The sequence below is a fragment of the Hippocampus guttulatus genome, chromosome 14 (genome assembly GCF_054856545.1).
Source record: "Hippocampus guttulatus isolate MCC_2025c chromosome 14, RoL_Hgut_1.0, whole genome shotgun sequence".
Lineage (NCBI taxonomy): Eukaryota > Metazoa > Chordata > Actinopteri > Syngnathiformes > Syngnathidae > Hippocampus > Hippocampus guttulatus.
The window spans coordinates 15,015,291-15,036,534 of NC_141274.1; the positions used below are offsets into that span (position 1 = coordinate 15,015,291).

Here is a 21,244-nt window from a genome sequence, read left to right on the forward strand (position 1 = left end):
TTTCAAATGAATCGTAAATAATGCCAACCACGTTAAAAAATAATATAAAATCCAAACATTTCTGTGAGAGACACATATTTATATTTTTCTCATGAAACAATTATGTCAACATTTAGTATCAATCACTCATGACGAATGCATATTAGGAAAAACCCAATACCTGTTAAATAAAGTGCATATATAAATTATTTTTTTCTTGGGGAAAAATAATCAATCAACCCTGTAAACAATGCCACATAGGCAAATGGGCATTTCTATTAAACTGTTAAAAAATGTATAAATTATTCACTTGGAAAAAAAGATCGCAAGACCTCATCAATTATGAATTTAAATAAATTATGCCAATAATGCCATGTAAGGGGAATGAAAATTTACATTTCTATGGGCGGGAAAAAAATGCATTTATACATTTTCTCTCTGGAAAGAAAAAAAAAAGCCAATCAACAACGTCCACAAAAAATTAATGGCAAACAATCCCATAAAGGCAAATAGAAATGCAAATATTGATACATTTTACCTTGAAAGGGGAAAAAAAACAATAATAATGCAAAGAAATGGCTTCCAATTCAGTCTGGCTGATGCCGGGATGGCTTTTGACTTCGTGGGAGGTGTTTGGGAGCACTGGAAATGAGCCATAATTTCCAGTTGCTGCATTTGTCCTGAAGCTCAAGTGAAGTTCCAGTAAAGTGAAGACGAAACTGACAGGCCTGACAATCACAACGTGCACCTGGTGATAAACGGATGCAGTAATGAGGGCAAAAAAAAATTCAGGGAAGCGCAGGCCTCGCAGGCCGTCATCAATCAGGCCTTTGTTGACACAGCGTGATTTATTGCTTTATCGTTAAAATGAATTGCTTTTTTTGACCTGGCCAAACAGGACCCATTTTATTTCATGTAGCGTATGTCAAGCGGACATTTCAACTCTCCACAGGTCACGCACCCAAATGCGGCGAACGCAAATTCAAAATTTCAACCACAAATATTTCAAGGGGAACGGTGAGTTTGGTAGTGTAACTTTTTTGTCTCGTCTAATCTCAATGTATCTTCACCTGATAATAATTATTTTTATAAAATAGAGAGTGCCACAAAATTAAGAAAAAAATGAAAATATCGATGCATAATTTTTTTCCTTTTCTGAAAAACCAAAAAAGTAAAAAAAAAAACAGCACTTCAAAACAAACAAAAAAAAACATGTCCATTATAAATGTCACTCTAGGAAGGGGCGGGCTTGAATCTAAATTTCCAACAAATGCAATTTAAAGATACTTTTTTAAAAACATAAAAATAGCAATTCCGATCAACCAGGTCAAGAATCAAACAAACGTTTCAATGAAGCACAATAAATATCTCTACTAAGAAAAAAACCCTTGCGAGACTAATAAAGGTTTTTTTTCTTATCTTTTCTGTTGAGAAAAAAAATAAATAATTGCCATGGAGTTATAGCAATAATTGATACCCATCGATCATGCCAATAATGCTCAACAGTCAAAGACAACTCCATTTCGAAAACTACAACACGTTTCTTTTTATTTTCTCTTGAAAAATAAGACAACCAATTTCCAGTCAATCATGCCACATAGCTCACCCTCCTCCCCATCCCAAATCGCCATTTCTATAAAGCACATCACATATTCACACTTTTTTTTCTTATTGGAAAAAGAAACATCCATAAATGTCAATGTAATAGAGTACCGTCCATATTTCGAGATTATTTACCTTGAGGAAAACAAAAACCCACTGCCAGTCAATCATACCAATGATTTGATAGACAATAAAAGTTAGTACCATAATTAGTTTTAAACATTTTCCATTTCAAAAAATGAAAAAAAAAATCATTGATGACAGTCACCACTGTCAAGCAATCTCATCAATATTGCCACACAGCTCAAACATGACATGTTTGCACCGATGGTAATTAATCATGACAATAACGTCACATTCTTTGGGATACAATATTATAATACATTATTTCATGTTAAAAATATGATGCAACCATCAATCACATCAAAAACAACGTCAATCATTATTAATGCTGCGTGGGCGAAAAAATTAAATAAATACAAAATACAAAATCAACATGCCATTGAAAACAGTCCATAATATCTTGTCGTGTCAACATGTCGCTCATCGCTTCACTTGTTGATATCCACGCAGCTTTTTCCTCATTCGCTTAAATCAATAATGTCATGTCGACAGACAGCAGGTCACCACAGGACAGACACCGCATTTATCCTACCAACATGTCTGTCATGAAGCGGGAAAAAAAATCACATCTTCTGGGAAAGCGAAAGAGAAATGATTTTGGGTACAAAGGTGAGTCGCTTTTGCAGAAATACGACACCTGGCGAGACGGCCCTCTTTTGCCATTATAAAAAGGCCTCGCCCGCGCAGGTAACACACACACACCGTCAGCTTGCAAGGCGAACACACAGGTGAGCAACACGCACACTCACACACACATAGAAAGCAGCATTTTATTGTGTTGAACTTTTATTGTTGTTTGTTGGCTTGTTTTTACAAAAAGCTGAGTCGTGTTAACTTATTTACACACTTGTATGACTGTGGCAAATGCTAACATGGCAAATGTGTACATTTTTGAACTGATGACTGTTAAAATGATATGAAAAAATCGCATTTGGTTAATTTATTTTTACACTTGTGCGCTACACAAGTTAAAATAAAATGGCTTAATTCAAAAAATAGAATTCGATTTTAGAATGGGGTTAACTTTTTTAAAACCTGTGTGTCATTGAAAAATGTTACATCGGTGCATAGTTAATTGATCATGATAGTGAATAATAATACCGGTAATAATAATAATAATAATGATAAGCGGCACAGTGGTCGACTGATTAGCATGTTGGCCTGACAGTGCAGAGGTGCAGAATTGATTCCGGCTCTGGCCTTCCTGACTGAAGTTTGCATGTTCTCCCGTGCCTGCGTGGGTTTTCTCCGGGTACTCCGGTTTCCTCCCACATTCCAACAACATACAAGACAGGTTAATGGCGCACTCTAAATTGTCCCAAGGCGTGATTGTGAGCGCGAATGGTTTTTCGTCTGTGTGTGCCCTGCCATTGGCTGGCAACCGGTTCAGGGTGTCCCCTGCCTACTGCCCGAAGACAGCTGGGATAGGCTCCAGCACTCCCCGCGACCCTTGTGAGGCTCAGCGGATCGGAAAATGGATGGATGAATGGATGGATAATAATAATAATGATAATAATAATAATGCATCCGATTAACCGGACACTGAAAGCGTTCACAACGGTTACCTTATTGTTTGACTTTTATTAATGTTAAAAATCTGATTGAGAGTGTGGTGAACTTATCTTTACACTTGTATAACTGTCAGGAAGGTTCAAAAAATGAGTTTGAGGGTGTGGTTGAATTATTTCATATAAAGCAAGTTGACCGTCAACATCAAGTGTTTCCTTAAAGCAATGCAAGCATGTCCAAAGGTTCGCAGGTGAACAAATAAACGTGTTACCCATTGACTTTATTATTCCGATTGCAGAATCGCAGCCTTAAATCGATCGTGACAGTGGCAGCATGCGTTTCGGCACGCCACTCATCCTCTTGGTCTTATCTTGCCTGAGTCTGGCAATGGCGCAAGGTGAGGAAAACAAAAACAACAACACGCCAGCTGTTTGTTGTTATTTTATGACGGTGACACGCAACATACCACAGGAGATAAAAGTGAAGGTTAATGAGGGTTTTTGTTGATTGCCCGTGTGGGGCGAAGGGAGGACATGTCCTCATGGAGCCTTCGTTACACCGACTGGAATCCACTTGTGGATTGGGAATCAATAGTAAATGGTGAACATGGCGCCGCTCATGCCGCGCTTTTCTACTCCGGGGACATCAGGAGCAACTACTACTTTTCTGATTTTAAATCTTGTTTTACAAGCCGTTCGGTGTCCTTTGTTGAGTCAACGCATGTTTATTTTTCCTTGCTTCAGTGTCGTACGACGACTGCTGCCTGACCTACGTCAAAGAGCTCAGCAAAAGGACGCAGGCGCGTGCGGTCAAGTACAGAATTCAGGAGACGGACGGAGGCTGCAACATCCGTGCTGTCATGTGAGCACACCCGTGCGCAGTGAGCTACGCGCTACGGGATTGCCCCCGCCCCCAAAAGAAAGAAGCAAAAAATTATTTAGAAAAGTTTCCATTCAGGAAAAAACTTCCTATTACGCACATTGTGGGGCAGCTGTCAAATAGCGAAAATGCTCACCGAACAAATCGGAGGCATACTTCAGGCGCATGTTTTTTTTTTCTCCCCTCCAGGAAATACTCTATTATCGAAATTCCAAAAAGTGTAGACCGTTCACTGAATTCCTTCTTTGGTCTCGTCCTTGCAGCTTCACCATGTGGAAAGGCCGCGTGTACTGTTGCGACCCGCAAGAGACGTGGGTGCAGGAGCTGATGGCCAACATCGACAAAAAAGCCGTCAAACACGTCAAGAAGACCGCCCCAAAGGTCTTTGATCGTTTTCATCACGTTTCTCCTTATTTCTTTTATGTAGTGCATCGTAAAACTGGGCTTTGTTTGTTTTTTGTTTTTTTTTACAGCGCCAAAAGAGTCGCTTGATCAGCTGAGTGTGGCCTCACCCTCCTGGAGAAAAAGCCAATCGACGTTTTGACTTTCACTGTTGACTTTTTATTGTGACGACGCGTCACTATGACATGTCGAAACAGTGTTTACGTGCAAATGGAAACCATAAAATGTGAATGTGAACTGTGTGTAGCATGAGCGCTTGCTTAAACATTGTGACAATAAAACTGCTTAGCCACTCAAACTCGGTGTGGTTTATGTTCATGCGTATTGACTTCGTTATAAGGTCGTCGAAGGATACTGTTGTGTTATCTGTTCACATGTTTTACTCCACCGCTTGTGTTCAAAAGTCGCAGCTATCAATGCTAACCGTTAGCACGGCATCCTAATAGTTAGCATGCCAGTCACTGGCATTTTGAATTGTTGGCTCGTTACTTCTACTTTACGAAACGTGCGATTTTCTTTGTTTTATGTTGAGTGTGAAAGGACATTTTCAAGAAAGAGTGGCAGTTTGAAGCCTTTTTTTTTTCATGAATTGTTCACTATTTGCCAAACTGCCTGCTTACTCTAAAGTTGAATTGAGCTCCCTGTCACCAGAGATGGCTTGTACGTCAAGGCTGCGAGCTCTTGAATAGCTCATAAGTGCGGGGGCTTACTTAAATGTCCAGTCACCCTTGCCATTATGTTCATATTCGAATTCAAAATCCATACCCGTGGGTGGAGCCCGGGATCAGAAAATGAATTCTTTGCTTGTGTTCCTTTGAATTTTGTGTTTCTTTGTTTCCAATCTCACAGGCGCTAACTTACAGCCTGTCAAATAAACACTGCGCTAAACGAACAAAAAAAAAAGCATGCGGTGCTTACATGACGATACAAACCGCAGAGGCGCGTTTGTCCAGCCGCTTGAGTCTGTTGCGCGTCTCCGTCATGCACACGTAGCCGTAGCCCATCGCTTCCGCCGACGTCCTCCTCTGGACTCGGTGCAGCAGGATGCGGTAGGCGCCGGTGACGGGGCTCCTCAGGCCGGGCCCGTTGTCCAGGAGGTGGCGCTCCGTCACACCCAGCTCCTCCAACGCCGCTTTGACGCTCAGGTCGTCGGAAGTGAGCGCGGCGGGCGGCCCGCAGAGGTGCGCGGGCGTCGGGCGGCAAGCGAGGTACGCTCGCGGATAGTCGACACCCCTCAACCACTCGCAGGACATGACCTTCGTCACGCTGAGGCGGTCGGCGGGGACGGGTCTCAGCAGGCCCCGGATGACCTCCCCGCAGGGGGCTGGAACGTAGGAGGGGACGCTGTAGGAGCCCTGCAGGATGCAGCGCCTCAGCCTGCCCGCGTTGGCGGCCGTGAAGGGCATGGCGGCGGTGGTCATGAAGTAGAGGAGGACGCCGAGCGCCCACATGTCCACGTGGCGGCCCGCGTAACCCGAGCGGCCGAAGAGCTCGGGCGCGGCGTACGGCAGGGAACCGCACAGCGCGTGGAGCACCTCGTCGGGGCGGCACCACGTGCTGAAACCGAAGTCGCCCACTTTGACGCAGCAGGTGCCGGTGAGGAACACGTTCTCCGCCTTCACGTCTCGGTGCACGATGTTGCTGGCGTGCTGCCGCAAGAGGAAAGGAGGTTAGGAAACGAAACCGTTGACTGAAAATCTAAATACAAAATGATAAACGTTCTTCCAACAGCAGCAGCAGCAACAATCGTGATCATAATAAAAATATCTATTTTTATAATAATAATAATAATTATTATTATTATATAATATTATAATAATTATATTATATTATAATTATTAATTAATAATAATTATTATTATAAAACTGATTAGAAAGTAAGAAAAAAATAGACCCAACCCCCGCCCCCGATCTTTTTAATCCAAGAATTATGATGAATAATAAGACAAAAACATTTTTAAGAAATGTATGAAGTCATCATAATGTTCATGTAAATACTCATTAAAAAGTCTTTTTTAAAGATCAAAAAAAAATGTCCTGAGCAGCCAAAAAAAAAAATGCTGAATACGAATAATGTTCATAAAAAGAAAATATGATGGAAAAATACCTTCATAACGGTGTAGTCTTTATAGGGGCCCATTCATAAATAATTTTGTTGATATATGAGTGCAACTAGCTTTTGATATCACTTTAATGTAAGTGTTTCCCAATCTTCATGACCTTTCTTTGCTTAGTGACAGAGAGCGATCACATATCATAGCGAATACGTACGCTCGTGGAAGAAAACCCGCTTTGCCTCATTTCTCGCGCATGTCGGAGGTCGCGTGCCGACACTCACCATGTGCTCGACAGCGGCCAGCAGCTGAGCAAACACCAGCTTGCTCTCCAGGTCGGAGAGGCGGCCGCGGGTGCAGATTTGGGAGAACAGCTCCCCGCCGCTGGCGTACTCCATGACCAGGTACAAGCGCTTGGAGGTCTCCACCACCTCGTACAGGCGAACGACGTTCGGGTGGGCCAGCTTCTCCATGCATAAGATCTCCGAGGCCAACAGTGCCTGCGAGCGCTTGTCCAGGCGTGCCTTCTCCAAGACTTTCACCGCCACTCTCTCTGCGACAGAACAAATGAATTGACCCACTTCCTCTTCTATGGTTATCAGAGCTCTTTTCCTCTCCGGAATCACTTGACCTCTCGTGGATAAACGGATCCCTGAGGTGCACACCCAAAGATGTGATTGTGACATCACATACGACGAGCCCATTTGGGGGAAATCTCCACAAAGCCTTTTTCACAGCGCACTGGCTCAGCGCAAAAGGGTCGCACGGCGGCACGAAGGACATTCCGGCCATCAAGACAACCAACCCCTAAATTTAGCGAAGCCCGACTCACCTTTGGTCAAGTCGTGTATACCAAGTCGGACATGAGAGAAGTTGCCGGATCCGATCTCCCCTCTGAGCTCATAGAAGCTGACCCGCCGTCCAAATGTGAGCTCATCCATCACCCTCTGTGAGTGGCTCAGGTCGTAAAACGCCTTGGAGAACGCCGTGTGCCGCGCCACCTCCTGCTCCACTTTGATTTCCTTCCTATCCGGCTTTTGGTTCGTCTCTGCCGTGTTCCGGGATGCCCGTTTGAACACCTTCTCTGGGTGTCGTCTGGGGGGACCCCCTAAAAAGATGGGTGGGTGGGGGGGGGGGGGGGTACACAGTTGAAGCTACAAAACACAAATTGGTCACTTTACACGCACTTACATTTTTTGATGTTCTTCTTGTTGCGCTCTGTGTGGCTCTTATTGTTCAAATACATGACTACTAGCCCATATAGGAGTTAGCTCGCAGAGGAGTTGATATAAAAGCGTCCACATGTGTAAAACGGCACTCTCGGTTGACGTTTCCCAAATGTCGCTGCTGCCGTTGCGGGTGGCCGTCCGCCGCTGCTGTGCCGGGATCATTTAGTGGCCCGTAATGTCCCAAGGGCTGTAATCCGGGCTCCTCCCACGCAGACGGACTTTGCAGAGGCTTCCAAACATGAACGCAAGAGCCTGTAAAACACAACAGTGGGATTATCCATTATCCTTTTGTCTTTAATATGCGCTGCGAGTGATGGGGTCACAGCAGATTGACAGTAAGAGTTGCTCCTAATTACGTTTACTGTAATTGGTCAATTTTCACTGTGGAGAATGCCAATTTAAATTAATACAATCCTCCTGGCATTTTAACATCTATTTATGTTTCAAGAGCATTTTTATATTTACCCTTTTACTACTGTGGACAGTTTATCATGTTATCACGTTACAGGGAGCATGAAAGGGTTAAGTGCCCTATTTTTGTAGTCAGGCGCCTGTGCGCTTGGTGTACAAACGGGCGTTTAATCATTTTCATGCCGCCGAGCGCCTCGTCGCGTGTGGTGGATGTCATCGGATTTCATTCATAAATCTGACACCAGCGTGCAACCATCTCGGCGAATCGTTGTAGAAATGAATTCATTGAACGAATAAAATACTTTTAACAGGAGCCCCGTCACAGACGCACGGTCATTGGCGCAAGGCGGTCACCAATTGTCACATGCAAGGCCATCTACATCATCCGCAAGGGGAGATCTTGCGGGTTAATCCGCCAATCCTGTGAAGAGACCACAGCGTGCATATTTCTGCTTCTGTACTGTTCAGGTTATCATTGTATTTATTTATTTATGGAATTTTAAGTCACGATAGCGTTAAAAAAAATTTCTCCTAAATTTTCACAAAGGGAACTGCTTAATATTGCTAACTTTAACTGGTCAGCAAGTCATTTATTTGCTCATCTTTTGGCTGCCGCTGCTCAACCCGTATTGTTTTGTGTTTTTTGTTATTGTAAAGTGTCCTTGGGTGTCTTGAAAGGCGCTTATAAATAAAATGTATTATTATTATTATTATTATCTACTCCGTTGACTTCTTCCGTTATGTCGCATGAATAGAATTTCAAGAAACTGTCCTTCCCATGTCCAAATCGTAACCCAGTGACAATCGTGACCCAGTGACAATCGTGACCCAGTGACCCAGACACAAGACAACATAACACCAGACAGACGCACAACCTGACTGGTACATGTTGCCCGGTGGATAATCCAATCATCTCCAGCCTGGTGAGCATGTCAGCACGGGATGATGACACTGCAAGTTTGTGCAGATTTGAACATCATAATTCACAATGACACTAACGCGCAGGCCTCGACAATGGAGTCCCCAGAAGGAACCTGCCCCAAAAGCACTACTTTATTTCCAAGAATCGAGGAAGATTGGGTCCAGTATAGTTAGTGCTGTCAACTTTACATTGAGAATCACTTCTTCTTTTTTTTTAAAATGTATTAAATTTTCATTATTCAAAATATAGCATGCTAGCATACATGACAGTGCTCCACAAAATTTGCCTCGGAACAAGGCTAGGAAGGATAATCTGAGCAATTTTGTTGCAAAGCTGCTCTTGTTACATGGATCCAATTTGATGCCATTGGCGATTCTCCTGAGGCGGGACACAGTCCTTCTACACTAAATGCGATTTGTAACCCATGTTTTATATTTATTGTGTCTTTTTTATGTCACACCCTTGCCTTTGAGCCCAAAAGTAAATGCGTCATTTCCAGCGTGACATAAAATACATCATCTTCCAGTGTGCTGCTCTGGTGAAAAAAAAAAAAAAGGGCCCAGCTCTCGGGACCATTTGTTGCCGCGCTGAATAAACACAAAGGTGCTGGAGGCGGTCCGGGAAGGTGAGGCCGGGGCGCTGATCCTGGCCTGCTTTTTGTTTTAAGTCAGAGGTGCTACATACCTCCCCCGCTGAGATAAAAGATGATTAATGCCTCGGATTGACACGTTTAATGGCCGCGGGGTGACTTGAGCCACTTCATTAGGCCGAGCCGGGGCCGTGCTCGACACACACGCGGGGCCAGAAAAGCGAACGCTGGCCCTTGTTTTCGGGAGGTTCACCTTTGAAGTGGCTCGTGGGACAACTAGCATCCTCTACAAAAGCATGGAAATTGGATTAGCTCTCACTTGCTTCTTTTGACTCCGCAGCAGTGACATTTAAGGCCCAAGCTCGTATAAATAACAGAGGCGTTGGTGGGGCGAGAGGGACACTCTGGGTCTGGCGAGCCAAGGAGCAGGATGAGGGAAGCGAGAGCCATGCATGTATCCCGACAATGCCTCTTTCTGCTGTGCGCACTCCACGTGACACGTAAGTACTGCTGTTTGCTTTGCGGAGTACTCCCGAGTCCCTCCTTTACTTCTTCGGCCATATGCATCTGCATTATTTGCGAGTAGGATTTGGACCTTGCGCCAGAATATGGCAGTTGATCACTATTGGATTGGACTGGAAATAATCTCTTTGGATACAAACAGGAGCGAGGCAGACCATGAATCGGCACCTTTTCGCTTGTGAGCATGAGCCGACAGGAAGTTGTCCACCAAATTACAAATTACATTGTCACTTCCTGTACTGTTTTTTTTGTGTGTATGTGTGGGTACACACACACACACAGAAACAAACATAGATACTTCCATACATGTTTAAGTGGTATTGTTCAGTTGTGTTGTTGTTTGCAGTGGCGACTGTGCTCAACAAACACGTGGACCACCGGAATTTGTTCACGCAAAGGGTGTGTTGCAGGCGACAGAGTCACTTCGTCTACATCGGTCAAGGTAAAGCCTGTGGCCTCGTTAGCCACGCGCCCTTATTTGAAACCAGTGGCTCTAAATGGGGAGGGGGGGTACATGAAGTCAATCCGGGGCGTACGTAAGATTTTGAAATCTATTTAAAAAGTAACATCCATGCAAGAATGTTTTATGAATAATTATTAAATGATGTGAACTTTTCAGGAAATTACAAAATGAATGTTATTTTCAGGTTATTTGATTTCATTCCCCTAAAAACCAAGAGTCTCCCCCCTCCCCCGTCTCAAAATGGTTCAACCCAATCTGTCATTCGCCACCTTGCATCACCTGTCAATCACTTGAAAAGTTTCAAATGAAGTTCATGATTTCTTTTTGAAAACAGAAATTATGATAATCACAAAAGGAGACACTTTGTGTTGATATTTTTTACGAGCACAAATATTTAGAATGAATATTTTTTTTTCTTTTTCTTTCACCCAGTTAGAGACCACTATAAAAATAGAGTGCCAGAGTACCGTTTCTAAACTGTTGATGTAAAATCTGATTTTTTTTTTTGTTTGTTTGTTTTTTGATTGCAGACATCTCAGGCAGTCCCATTAGTGCGGATGTGGGCGCGTGCAGGCCGAACTGCGGAGGGGCAGCGGCCAGGCCACCTCACGCGGCCGGAGCTCGGGACCTTGCGCAACACGCATCCATGCTGGAGTTCCTCAGGAGCAAAAAAGTAGGTGCAGTACCTCCAAAGTACCACATGTGGGCGCTAGGGCTAGCCTTGTGACCTCCACATGGTCTTGTTTGGGCCAATGTCATCACTCTGACCTCAAATCCGAAGCAGCTGAGGATGCGCGGAGCAGTCGCCGCGGAAGGCGTAAAGCCCCGCAAAACGACACTGTCCTCGTGTGGCACGAACCACGCGTGCCAGCCGACGGGCCTGCGTGTGGACCGGGTGCTCCTGTTCGAGGGCCCCCGCGAAGTGGAGGTGATACAGGAGTGCCACTGTGAGATCCAGCCGGCTCAGTGCATGCGCGTGCCCTCGCTGAGGACCTTCTACTCGGAGACGCCCTACGAGAGCGTCGTGGACGTGGGCGGGTGCTCGCAGTCCAAGGGCGCGCCAGGTAGTTCATTTCATTGAAGCCTTGAAAGTTTTCATTTAGTTCCCTTTTTTGTTTTTTTTTCGTAATTCATGATGGATTTTTTTTTCCCAATTCTAATTTGCTTTAAATATTTTGGAGGAAGTTTTCTATCAACAAAACAATAGTGCGCTTGCTAAAATTTGTAGGCCAAATTCTCTGAAGGCTTGCCTGTCTTTTGCGTGGTTCTGGCCGCTAAGAATGGAGCAAACGGAGAACGCTTCGTTCACAAAGACCGCGTGGGTGAAATGCTTCACTAACCGCGCTGCCAAGCGGAATGCGTCTCACGTGTTGGCTGGTGTTGGCGCATATTTAAATGAGGTCAATTGCCCACCTCTATCTAAATGAGCCTCATTGATAAACAACGTTTAATTCAACAACAGTAGCGCTAATCGCCTCGCGCAGTTTGAGTGAAGCCAAAAATCTGTAGAAAAGTTGCAGTGAAATTGGCACTCGGCTGAGGAAGCCCAGTCATGGAAGCAGTCGCGTGGAAAAGGCCTCTTCATGCCAGGCGGACGCGCCCCCACTAACACCATGGGAGGGGCCTCTCAATTTGCATAAAGGGGACGCTCCGACATGTACGAGACATGCCAACCTAAATTACAGAAAAATCTAACCTTTTCCTCGCCATAGGCGCTCACGAGAGCTTGATAAGCAAAACCGACTGTATATGTCCAGAAACCAAAATAGTGAGGCGATGGTTTCGATATTTTCAAGGATCGATGTAGGAATTAGTCGAATTTTGGTGAGGATTGACAGCAGTTTTCTAAACAGTCCCGTTCGCAGCTCTTCAGACGTTTGCCATTGACATTTGCAAACATTTTTTGAAGTGGCGACAAACCAACGTTGACAAGCAATTCGGGACTTAGTGCCATGTAGTACATTTTCATTTACTATTCATCTGATATGATTAGGCTGACGGAACGATTTTTTCCCACTCTTAATCCATGAATCAGGTGCTTAAAAATTCCACCCGTTTATCGATTAGTTCAAACTAACTGGATTATGATTCAGTTACTGGTTCGGTCACGTGTCCGAAAATAGGAAAACGTTTTGATCGTTGTTTTCCAAAGTCAAAGTAAATATCTGTCAATGTTTCATTGCGATGAAGCATCAAGAGAAGTTGTCTGCTTTAATGGAGGATTACAAAATATTTACGACTGAGAGGCTGAAAACAACAAAAAACGTTGAAGTAAAACAAGGTTTCTGAACGATTAATCGATTATCAAAAGAGCTGTTGCGTCATTTGAATATTGATATTGAACTAAATCAAAGAATTCTCCCTCCAAATGTTTTCATTGTTACCGACTACCCTTCAGGTTCAGGTTGACGCTTTATTTTCATTTGAAGAGATTAACAAATGAAAGCATGGTCCAATTTCTTTTGTGCACGTCAACCAAAGTTTTTCAGTGCTAATGCTAATTTTTTTTTCTATTATTAATCAGACCTGTTCAAATGCGACACCATGCGGCTTTCTCCACAGAGGGATTTTCCTGTGTGCCCACCAAATTCAAGTCGGCCCTGGTGGAGACCCCCAACAAAGTGGACATGATCCAGACGGTGGTGGTCTGCGAGCTGAAGGAGAGCTGCTACCGGGTCCCTTACGTGGAGTACTACTATGAAATCGTGCAGCACGACGACGGCGTCAAGGAGGAGAGACTCAGGGTACTCTTAGAATGAGAATCACGCAGAGATGCTAAGGCCTTACCGGGGAAAACCTTTCCTTCCATTTTCATCGTGTTAGCACATGCAAAGCGGCCTCGTTTGTAATTCTGCTTTCACAAGTTGAGAGGAAACGCTGCTCTTGTGTGAGCTAGACACTAATGAAGTACTTTTATTCATGTTGGCCTGCGTGTGGCAGACAGCACCTTCGACGGCTTCCTGACTTCCTCTCACTTATTCGCACCACAACCGCAAGCTGGGGGACTGGACCTTGTCTACGTGGACAGGAAAATAACAGGACAAATATTGATTTCATGTGACTTTGCTGTTGGGGGCGAAGGGTCAGGGGGGCTGGGGGGCATAATTAGGGATGGACGAAGGTGATCGGACAGTCGTGGCCAAAGCAATTCTAAAGTTCAGATCTGACTCGCCACATCATTTTATGAGGCCGGCAAAAGCAAGTTATGTGCATCAACTGAATTTAAATCTTACAAGTATATGAAAAAAAGTAAACTCCTGAATAAACAAATGTCATTGTTCATGGAAATGAAGGGATTCAACACCCTTTAAAATACTTTTAAATTCAAAATGTGACCCGTGAAAAACGTCTGCCCCCCCCAAAGAAAATCTAGACTTTACTGATAAGAGTAGTCAGTTTTAAAATAAATAAAAAGAAAGGAATATCCATCCCTATTCTAGGTAATGCCACTGCATATGTAAACCGACTATTCACAATTGTAAGCGTTGTCCTCATGGATAAGAAGCTTTGCGTGTTTGTGTGTGTGTGGGGGCGTGGGGGGAGTTAGGGGATTGTTGGGGGTCTGTTGTGGGGTGGTCTGGGCTCAGCAGTGAAGGTGCGAGCGTGGAGGACAAACACAAATGGGCCCCTGCAGGTGTCAAATCAAAGCGGCGGGCCACGCTAAACGACGTTGTCAATATTTGTGAGCTGACGGCCCGTCTCTGTGTGTTGCTAATGGCCCGCAGGAAGTGGACGTTGGCAGATGTATGGGAGGCTGCACCTCAGGAAAGCGATGCCTTCTCAGGTACGTACGAACACAGCTGCCACCGACGCACACGGCCACGCCAACGTCCGCGCCAACGGTCATCACTTCACAATTGCTTGTGAGCTCTGACACCCTCTCCAGCCGACTCTTTTAACTTTCCTCCACAAACACCAAATGTTCTTTTAAACACCCCTCACTCTTTTCTGGGACTGGACTGAATGAGTGAAAAAAGGTCGTAAAGGTATGATATTTTGTCAGCTTGAATGTGCGGTTTGTATGAGCAACAATGACCTACAATCATGCGTTTGTATGCAACTGTTTGAAAATGACATTTATTTCACCATACTGCGTAAATACTGTAAATATATCATTCCCATTTAGTTAATCTAACCTTTGAGAGGGTGCTCACTAAAATACTGGCAGTTTTGAAAACCGGAAGTAGTATTTTATTAAGCTATTTTATATATGTGCTAAAAGCTATCACCATTTTTTAAAAATTCATTAGTTTTTGGGGATACTATTGAATGTACTTGAACATGGCGGAGAGTTTCACGCGAGTCTACTCAGGTAAGCGCACAGTCAGCAAACGAAATGCGAATGGCATCGTTTCCTCTTTCTCCAGGAGTCCGTCGGACCCCGAAATCTGCCACTTGTGGGCCGACAAACAATCCGACTTGTGTGTGCCTCAGGGATACGAGCGACACAGCTTCCTTAGCCAGCACGGCAAGATTAGCACCATCCTGTCCATCGCGTCCTGCCACTGCCCCAACTGAACACTCACAAAGACACAGAGCCCCCTACTGGATAGAAGTGCGCATGACATGCTCGCCAAGCCACCTCGTCCATCCGTGGAAGCGTCCCATCCGTTTCTCTGTGCCGCGTACCCTCATCCGGGTCTCAACTGACTTTAGGGTGGTCGCCAGCCAATTGCGGGGCAACGTATACAGAAACAACCCATTCACACTCACACGTGTAGACAATTTAGAGTCTTTAGAGTTCAGCGAATATGCCCTGCGGGAGTACCCGGAGGAAAAGCCACGCGAGCACAAGGAGGACATACAAACTGCACACAGGAAGATCGCAGCCTAGATGCGAACCCACAACCTCTGAACTGCGATGAGCTAACCAGTCGTCCACCGTGCCACCCCTTAAAATATTGTTGTATAAATATGTAATATATGTAAAAAGGGATAATTCTTACAAATAAATCTAATGCTGTAATAAACGTGCCAGTGTTTGTGTTTTATCTGTTATCTGTCATGCATATCGACATACGCACATACATTTTACAAATCGTTGATCCCCACAGGTAGTCCAGTGGTTAGCACGTCGGCTTCACAGTGCAGAGGTACCGGGTTCGATTCCAGCTCCGGCCTCCCTGTGTGGAGTTTGCATGTTCTCCCCGGGCCTGCGTGGGTTTTCTCTGGGTGCTCCGGTTTCCTCCCACATTCCAAAAAACATGCATGGCAGGTTGATTGGAAGCTCTAAATTGTCCCTAGCTGTGAGTGTGAGCGTGGATGGTTGTTCGTCTCTCGGTGCCCTGCGATTGGCTGGCAACTGATTCAGGGTGTCCCCCGCCTACTGCCCGAAGACGGCTGGGATAGGCTCCCGCGACCCTAGTGATGATCAAGCGGTTCGGAAAATGGATGGATGGATGATCCTCACAGTGCTCCCAAAACGCATTGAACTACCTGCCATAAAGAGAGCGGCAGGCCCCATGAAGCGCTTTCATGAAGACTCTTTCGGCATGAGTGAGCCTGCCACGATTTTACCATTGTAAGCAGCAATGAGCAATTTAAAACGGAGTTTCTGTACAAGAGTGCAACAAGAGTGCAAGTTCGACATCATCATCATGAAGTACGGTTATCCTTCCTTTCGTTTTGTTTTTACAATAACCACATTTTTGAAAATACACCGTAGAATTAATACTAACCAAAGCTGAAAGCACACCCCTTTTAAATGCAAAATGATCAAACTTTGATGGTAAACTGCGCCCACATTAAATGGCAGAGGCAAATAAGCGTCGCCATTTAGCGTAGGCAATCTGTCTAGAATTTTCCAAATGCGGCGCACGGGTGCAAACGCCGGGGCGCAAAAAAAAAAGTACATTACGGCAGCCAAAATGCACAACCTGTGATCTTACACAGGTGTCAAATCCAGGTCCGGAAAGTAACACCTGCCCAAATTTGCCTTTGGCCACAGGTGCTTCAACTCAGGTAGAAGCATTTGTGGCTCAAGACAAACTGGCAGGGTTTGCTTGCTGGATCTGGATTCGAGACCTCGGTCAAATAAGAGAATTTGCATTTCGCCTGTCGATTAGATATTAAAGACAGTTCAGTTGTATTTAAAGTCTAAGTACAAGATATTTGCAATTGACCTTCTAGAAATGTTTGTCTTCCACCATTAATTTCAGTAGCATTTCTTTCAAAACTTTGACATGAAACGTTTTAATTTAATCATTAAGAATATTTGTTAATGATCCTATGAACTCTAGCATTATTTTAATGTTGAGACTGTGCTTAACAATACCGGGTCGAACTAAACGATTAAACATAGTAATTGGGATGAGAACCTTCGCCTCATTTTAGATCTGTGCACTGTTTCTTCATCAATAAGTGGTTAACAAAATGCGCACGTACGTCACTCACATCAAAACGATTCTGTCTGTAAGCAGTCATATACAGTACCATCCACAGTCAGGCTATCATGGAATCAAAGTTACACATAGACAGAACCGTGCCCAACACGCTCATAATACCAGCAGGACCAAGTATGATATAATTAAAAAGAACATTTTTGCTGATCTTAATTACTAGAGGATGCTATTTTCTTTGCCACCGCTCTGCTATTACGTACCATCCCATGCGCCGATTCGGTCGTTAACAGCCAATCAGAGTGAAGAATTGTCACCGAAGGCGGAAGCGATTTTTCATACCGTGATCAAAGGCTCATTCATTCCAATCACATCTAAAAAGCACAATGACAGAACAATGGCCTAATTCTTTGCAATTGTAAACTTTACGTTCTACTTAGGTTCGTTTCTGCTTGTAGTCCTGCATGGAGGTATGATAAACAGATGTGGAGGTGGCTCGCAAGTAGCTCTGCCCTTGACGGTATATTTGGTTACCTTGTTTACTTCACACCCTTTGTTGTTGGATTAGGATCGTGAAATTTTTAGATATGCTTTGAAAATTTTGTTTTAAATATGAAATTCATAAAGAGCACGTATTTGTCTATATTTATATAGCATTTTGGGCATACATTTGGTTAGGAATTGTGTGGTCCTTGTGCGAAACGGCACGTTCGTGTGACACGTCCAACAAGCGTTGTTTCTTTTTTATGGTTTGTTTGCCCGCTTGGTCGTCGTGTGCAGTGGAGAACTTTTGATCCGGCCTGCCCCCGCCCGTTTAGAATCAATCAACCTGTGTAAAAAATGCCCACCTCCCACAAACATTCATACAGAAGTGAACGGCGTCTCCCCCGACCGTGTCAAGAAATTAAAACTGTCGAGACGATGAAGCAGCTGTGTGTGACTCAATACGCTAACCAGTCATGCAAATCGAGGGAAAAGGACACCGGTTAATCGGGTTCCATTATTCCAAATTAATGGATCCATCGGCAGGGTCGACACTTCCTCGAAAGGGGTGTTGGTGGGGCGACACTTTCACGTATAAAACCCATCGAGTAAAACTTTTCCCCCACCCCCCTCCTTTCTTTTCCACTTTTAAGTGGATTTGACTGTTTATTGCCAGACTCGAGGACAATAGCGGCCAGTCGGTGGACTTGGCACCTTTGTCAACACCGCCATTAGTCCCCCTTTACATTCGCTGATGGGTGATTTACATTAGCATCTTTTTTTTTTACTGCTGTTTGCTATGAGATTAAGTGAGGAGGAAGAGGAGGGGGGGGGTGCGCTGTGAAGATATATAAATAAGTGTCCTCCGCAGTATTCACTCTTCACTTCATAACTCACTTTTTTAGGGCTTGAGAGATGCTCACGCTTGTGCTTCTGATCGCTTCGGCGTGTACGGTGGTCCGGGCGCGGCCGTCGGTCAATTACCTGGAGGAGGCCGACGCGACTGAGTCCACCCGAGCCCGGCCGGAGGAGGTCCGCTCGGACGCCATCAAGCGGCTCCTGGCGGTGTTCGGCATGGACGACCCGCCCGCAGGCGTCGCGCACGGACGCAAGCAGCCGCCGCAATACATGCTGGATCTGTACAACACCGTGGCCGACGTGGACGGCGTGACCAAGGACCCCTACCTGCTGGAGGGCAACACCGTGCGGAGCTTCTTTGACAAGCGTAAGTCACAGAATGCGCGCATCAACTTGTTTGCACTCAGGAAACAAGACATTTGTGTCTTTGTGAGCTTTGTGTCCTTATGGATGCACAGTCATTACTTTTTGTTTTGCTTTTTTCCACCTGGGAATTTTTCAAACGGTCTGATTTGTAGGCAAAATAATAAAAACGTGACACTTAATCTTACCCAATTTATATTTGATCAGCCTACTTAAAATATAAATTCAATTTAAAAAATGTAAATATAACTAAACGTGTGAATACAAACAGTCCTAAAGGATTAATCACAACTGAACTGAACTTAAATGAAAAAAAAATTACAGTCGAGTACCTATTTCCACGCCACAATGCTTATGAATAATTTGAATATTTAATTCAGTGATTATTTCACATCCTGCTCGAGAGCCTGTGTACCACATTGCATAACTCTTCAATTTTGCTCAAATCAAATTCACTTCAAAGGTTTTCAAATTGATGTTGAAAGTATTCAAAAAAGAATATTCCAATTCATTTTAAAGGCGCCTTTAGAGGGTTTTAGAAAGATTTTTTACCCGTCTTTGCAGTGCATAGCGAGCAGGTGGAGTTCCGCTTCAACCTGTCCACCGTTGCCAGAACAGAGAAGATCCTCACGGCTGAGCTCCACCTTTTCAAGCTGCGACCTCAGGCCACGCTGATGTTGGGCAGGCATCACTTCTGCCAGGTACACGGCTTCCTGCGCACATTTGTGGTGGATGTGTCAGCGGTGAGCTAACCCAGCTAATCTCCAGGTTAGCGTCTACCAGCTGCTGGACACCATCAAAACCAACAACACGCAAGAGAGGAAGTTGCTGTCTTCTCGACTCATCCCGGTCCACTCCAACGGTTGGGAGGTGTTTACAATCACTCAAGCTGTGAGTGTCCCCCCCCCCCCCCCCAAGTCAAAATTTAACTACCTATGACCAATTTGCTTGAAACCACTAACCTCGAGTCGTGTTTCCACTAAAGGTTCGCTCGTGGACGGTGGATGAGGGCAGCAACCTGGGGCTCCACGTAGTGGTGCGAACCCTGGGGGGCACCCAGATGGACCTGAAGCTGATTCGCTTCGCCTCAGGACGCAACCACCACCAGAGCAAGCAGCCCATGCTGGTGCTGTTCACGGACGATGGACGACGACGATCCGCTACTCTGGAGAGCACAGGTGAGGTCCCTGCTCATTGGATTGGAAGAAATGTAAGATTCTGTATTAGGAGTGGGCCATATTATACAGTAATCATTTTTCCTTGTTGGGGAGGAGCTAAGTTTAGCCTGGGTTGTTAGTGGAAGTTATAGAGAGTCTACATGCGTACTTCCGATGCCAATACGATGTCGTCCGTTCATTCTTCGAGGCAAGACGTTGCGAGATGAGTTGCATATCTCGAATAACGATTTTGTTTTTGACAGATCCAGACGATACCCAAGTTCCGGCCATTTTGCCCCAATCCCCCATGGCCGCCCAGGCATCCCCCCGCAGCGCCCGTTCCCTGGACCACGCGGCGGTGGGGGCGGAGGAGGAGGGCGCATCCACGCCATGCAAGCGCCTGCCGCTCTACGTAGACTTCGAGGAGATCGGCTGGTCGGGCTGGATCGTGTCGCCGCGGGGCTACAACGCCTACTACTGCAAGGGCTCGTGCCCTTTCCCGCTGGGCCAGAACATGAGGCCCACCAACCACGCGACCGTGCAGTCCATCATCAACGCCCTGAAAGTGATCAGGAGCGTCGAGACGCCGTGCTGCGTGCCCGACAAGCTCTTCTCCATCAACCTGCTCTATTTCGATGACGACGAGAATGTGGTACTCAAGCAGTACAACGACATGGTGGCGGGGAGCTGCGGCTGCCACTGACCGCGCTCTTCCCACCCTCGTACCTCCGTCCCGTGTGGCATTGTATTATATGTAAATAGGTATAAATTATAATATATGGCAGTAGTGATGTTCCGTGTAAATCCGCATATTTTATGTTTCCGGTTGTAATTACAACGTTAGAATGAATTGTGTATACATGTACAAATATTCTTCAAAGTGACTCAATACATGTACAGGGGGGCCCGCAATTTCTGTCAGAATGGACGTTTGTCTACCACTCACTCATGCGGATGCAGTCGTAAACTCATAATTAATGTCAATACTTGGATGAAAAAAACACTTGAAAGCAATAAATATAAAACGATCAATTGAAAAATATTAGGTCTGGCTGGAACTGACCATGGCTTCTTGTGCCTATGTCAGGACGATGTATTTTTAGAATGCACTATAGATTTATTTTTAATATAGAAAACTGCCGATCGATATCGGACTTATGTTTTCTAAATATGTATAAATACCTTTTTTTAAATGGTCAGAATTTAAAAAATAGTTAGGATTATTTTTAAGATAAAAATGTTGAAATCAAGATAATTCATCCATCCATCCATTTTCCAATGCGCTTATCGATAGTTTTGGGTAGAGTCGTTACTGCGATGTCTCTCTCGCTTTTCAACTTTCATTGAAGTAAAATGGAACT

The 21,244-nt window shown here is 44.8% G+C and overlaps 4 protein-coding genes across 6 annotated transcripts; 3 read left to right on the forward strand and 1 right to left on the reverse strand.

Moving 5' to 3' along the window:
* Positions 1-3,511: 3,511 nt before the first annotated feature.
* On the forward strand, positions 3,512-4,713 carry ccl25a (chemokine (C-C motif) ligand 25a). 2 transcript variants are annotated; one of them, XM_086129035.1, is made up of 4 exons: positions 3,512-3,610; positions 3,957-4,074; positions 4,356-4,473; positions 4,566-4,713. In XM_086129035.1, exons 1-4 carry the CDS (start codon positions 3,547-3,549, stop codon positions 4,590-4,592), a joined length of 327 nt encoding a protein of 108 aa, XP_085985161.1. In that variant the 5' UTR covers positions 3,512-3,546; the 3' UTR covers positions 4,593-4,713. The 2 variants fall into 2 exon arrangements, with proteins under 2 accessions (XP_085985161.1, XP_085985160.1); XM_086129034.1 differs by having other exon boundaries at positions 4,356-4,584.
* LOC147195294 (serine/threonine-protein kinase NIM1-like) lies at positions 3,642-18,639 on the reverse strand. Its single transcript, XM_086129032.1, has 5 exons — positions 18,490-18,639; positions 7,740-8,029; positions 7,381-7,656; positions 6,833-7,101; positions 3,642-6,143 (listed from the first exon to the last, which is right to left on the reverse strand). Exons 2-5 carry the CDS (start codon positions 7,792-7,794, stop codon positions 5,409-5,411), a joined length of 1,335 nt encoding a protein of 444 aa, XP_085985158.1. The 5' UTR covers positions 7,795-8,029; positions 18,490-18,639; the 3' UTR covers positions 3,642-5,408.
* Positions 9,854-15,654, forward strand: pnhd (pinhead). Of its 2 annotated transcripts, none has more exons than XM_086130168.1 (7): positions 9,854-10,199; positions 10,568-10,663; positions 11,215-11,357; positions 11,466-11,748; positions 13,247-13,428; positions 14,410-14,468; positions 15,052-15,654. In XM_086130168.1, exons 1-7 carry the CDS (start codon positions 10,130-10,132, stop codon positions 15,200-15,202), a joined length of 984 nt encoding a protein of 327 aa, XP_085986294.1. In that variant the 5' UTR covers positions 9,854-10,129; the 3' UTR covers positions 15,203-15,654. The 2 variants fall into 2 exon arrangements, with proteins under 2 accessions (XP_085986294.1, XP_085986295.1); XM_086130169.1 differs by having other exon boundaries at positions 9,855-10,199; positions 11,469-11,748.
* admp (anti-dorsalizing morphogenic protein) lies at positions 18,421-20,824 on the forward strand. The gene is made up of 5 exons (XM_086129033.1): positions 18,421-18,730; positions 19,291-19,427; positions 19,495-19,617; positions 19,712-19,904; positions 20,147-20,824. The coding sequence occupies exons 1-5, from the start codon at positions 18,421-18,423 to the stop codon at positions 20,584-20,586; spliced, it is 1,203 nt and encodes a 400-aa protein (XP_085985159.1). The 3' UTR covers positions 20,587-20,824.
* The last annotated feature ends 420 nt before the right edge of the window (positions 20,825-21,244 follow it).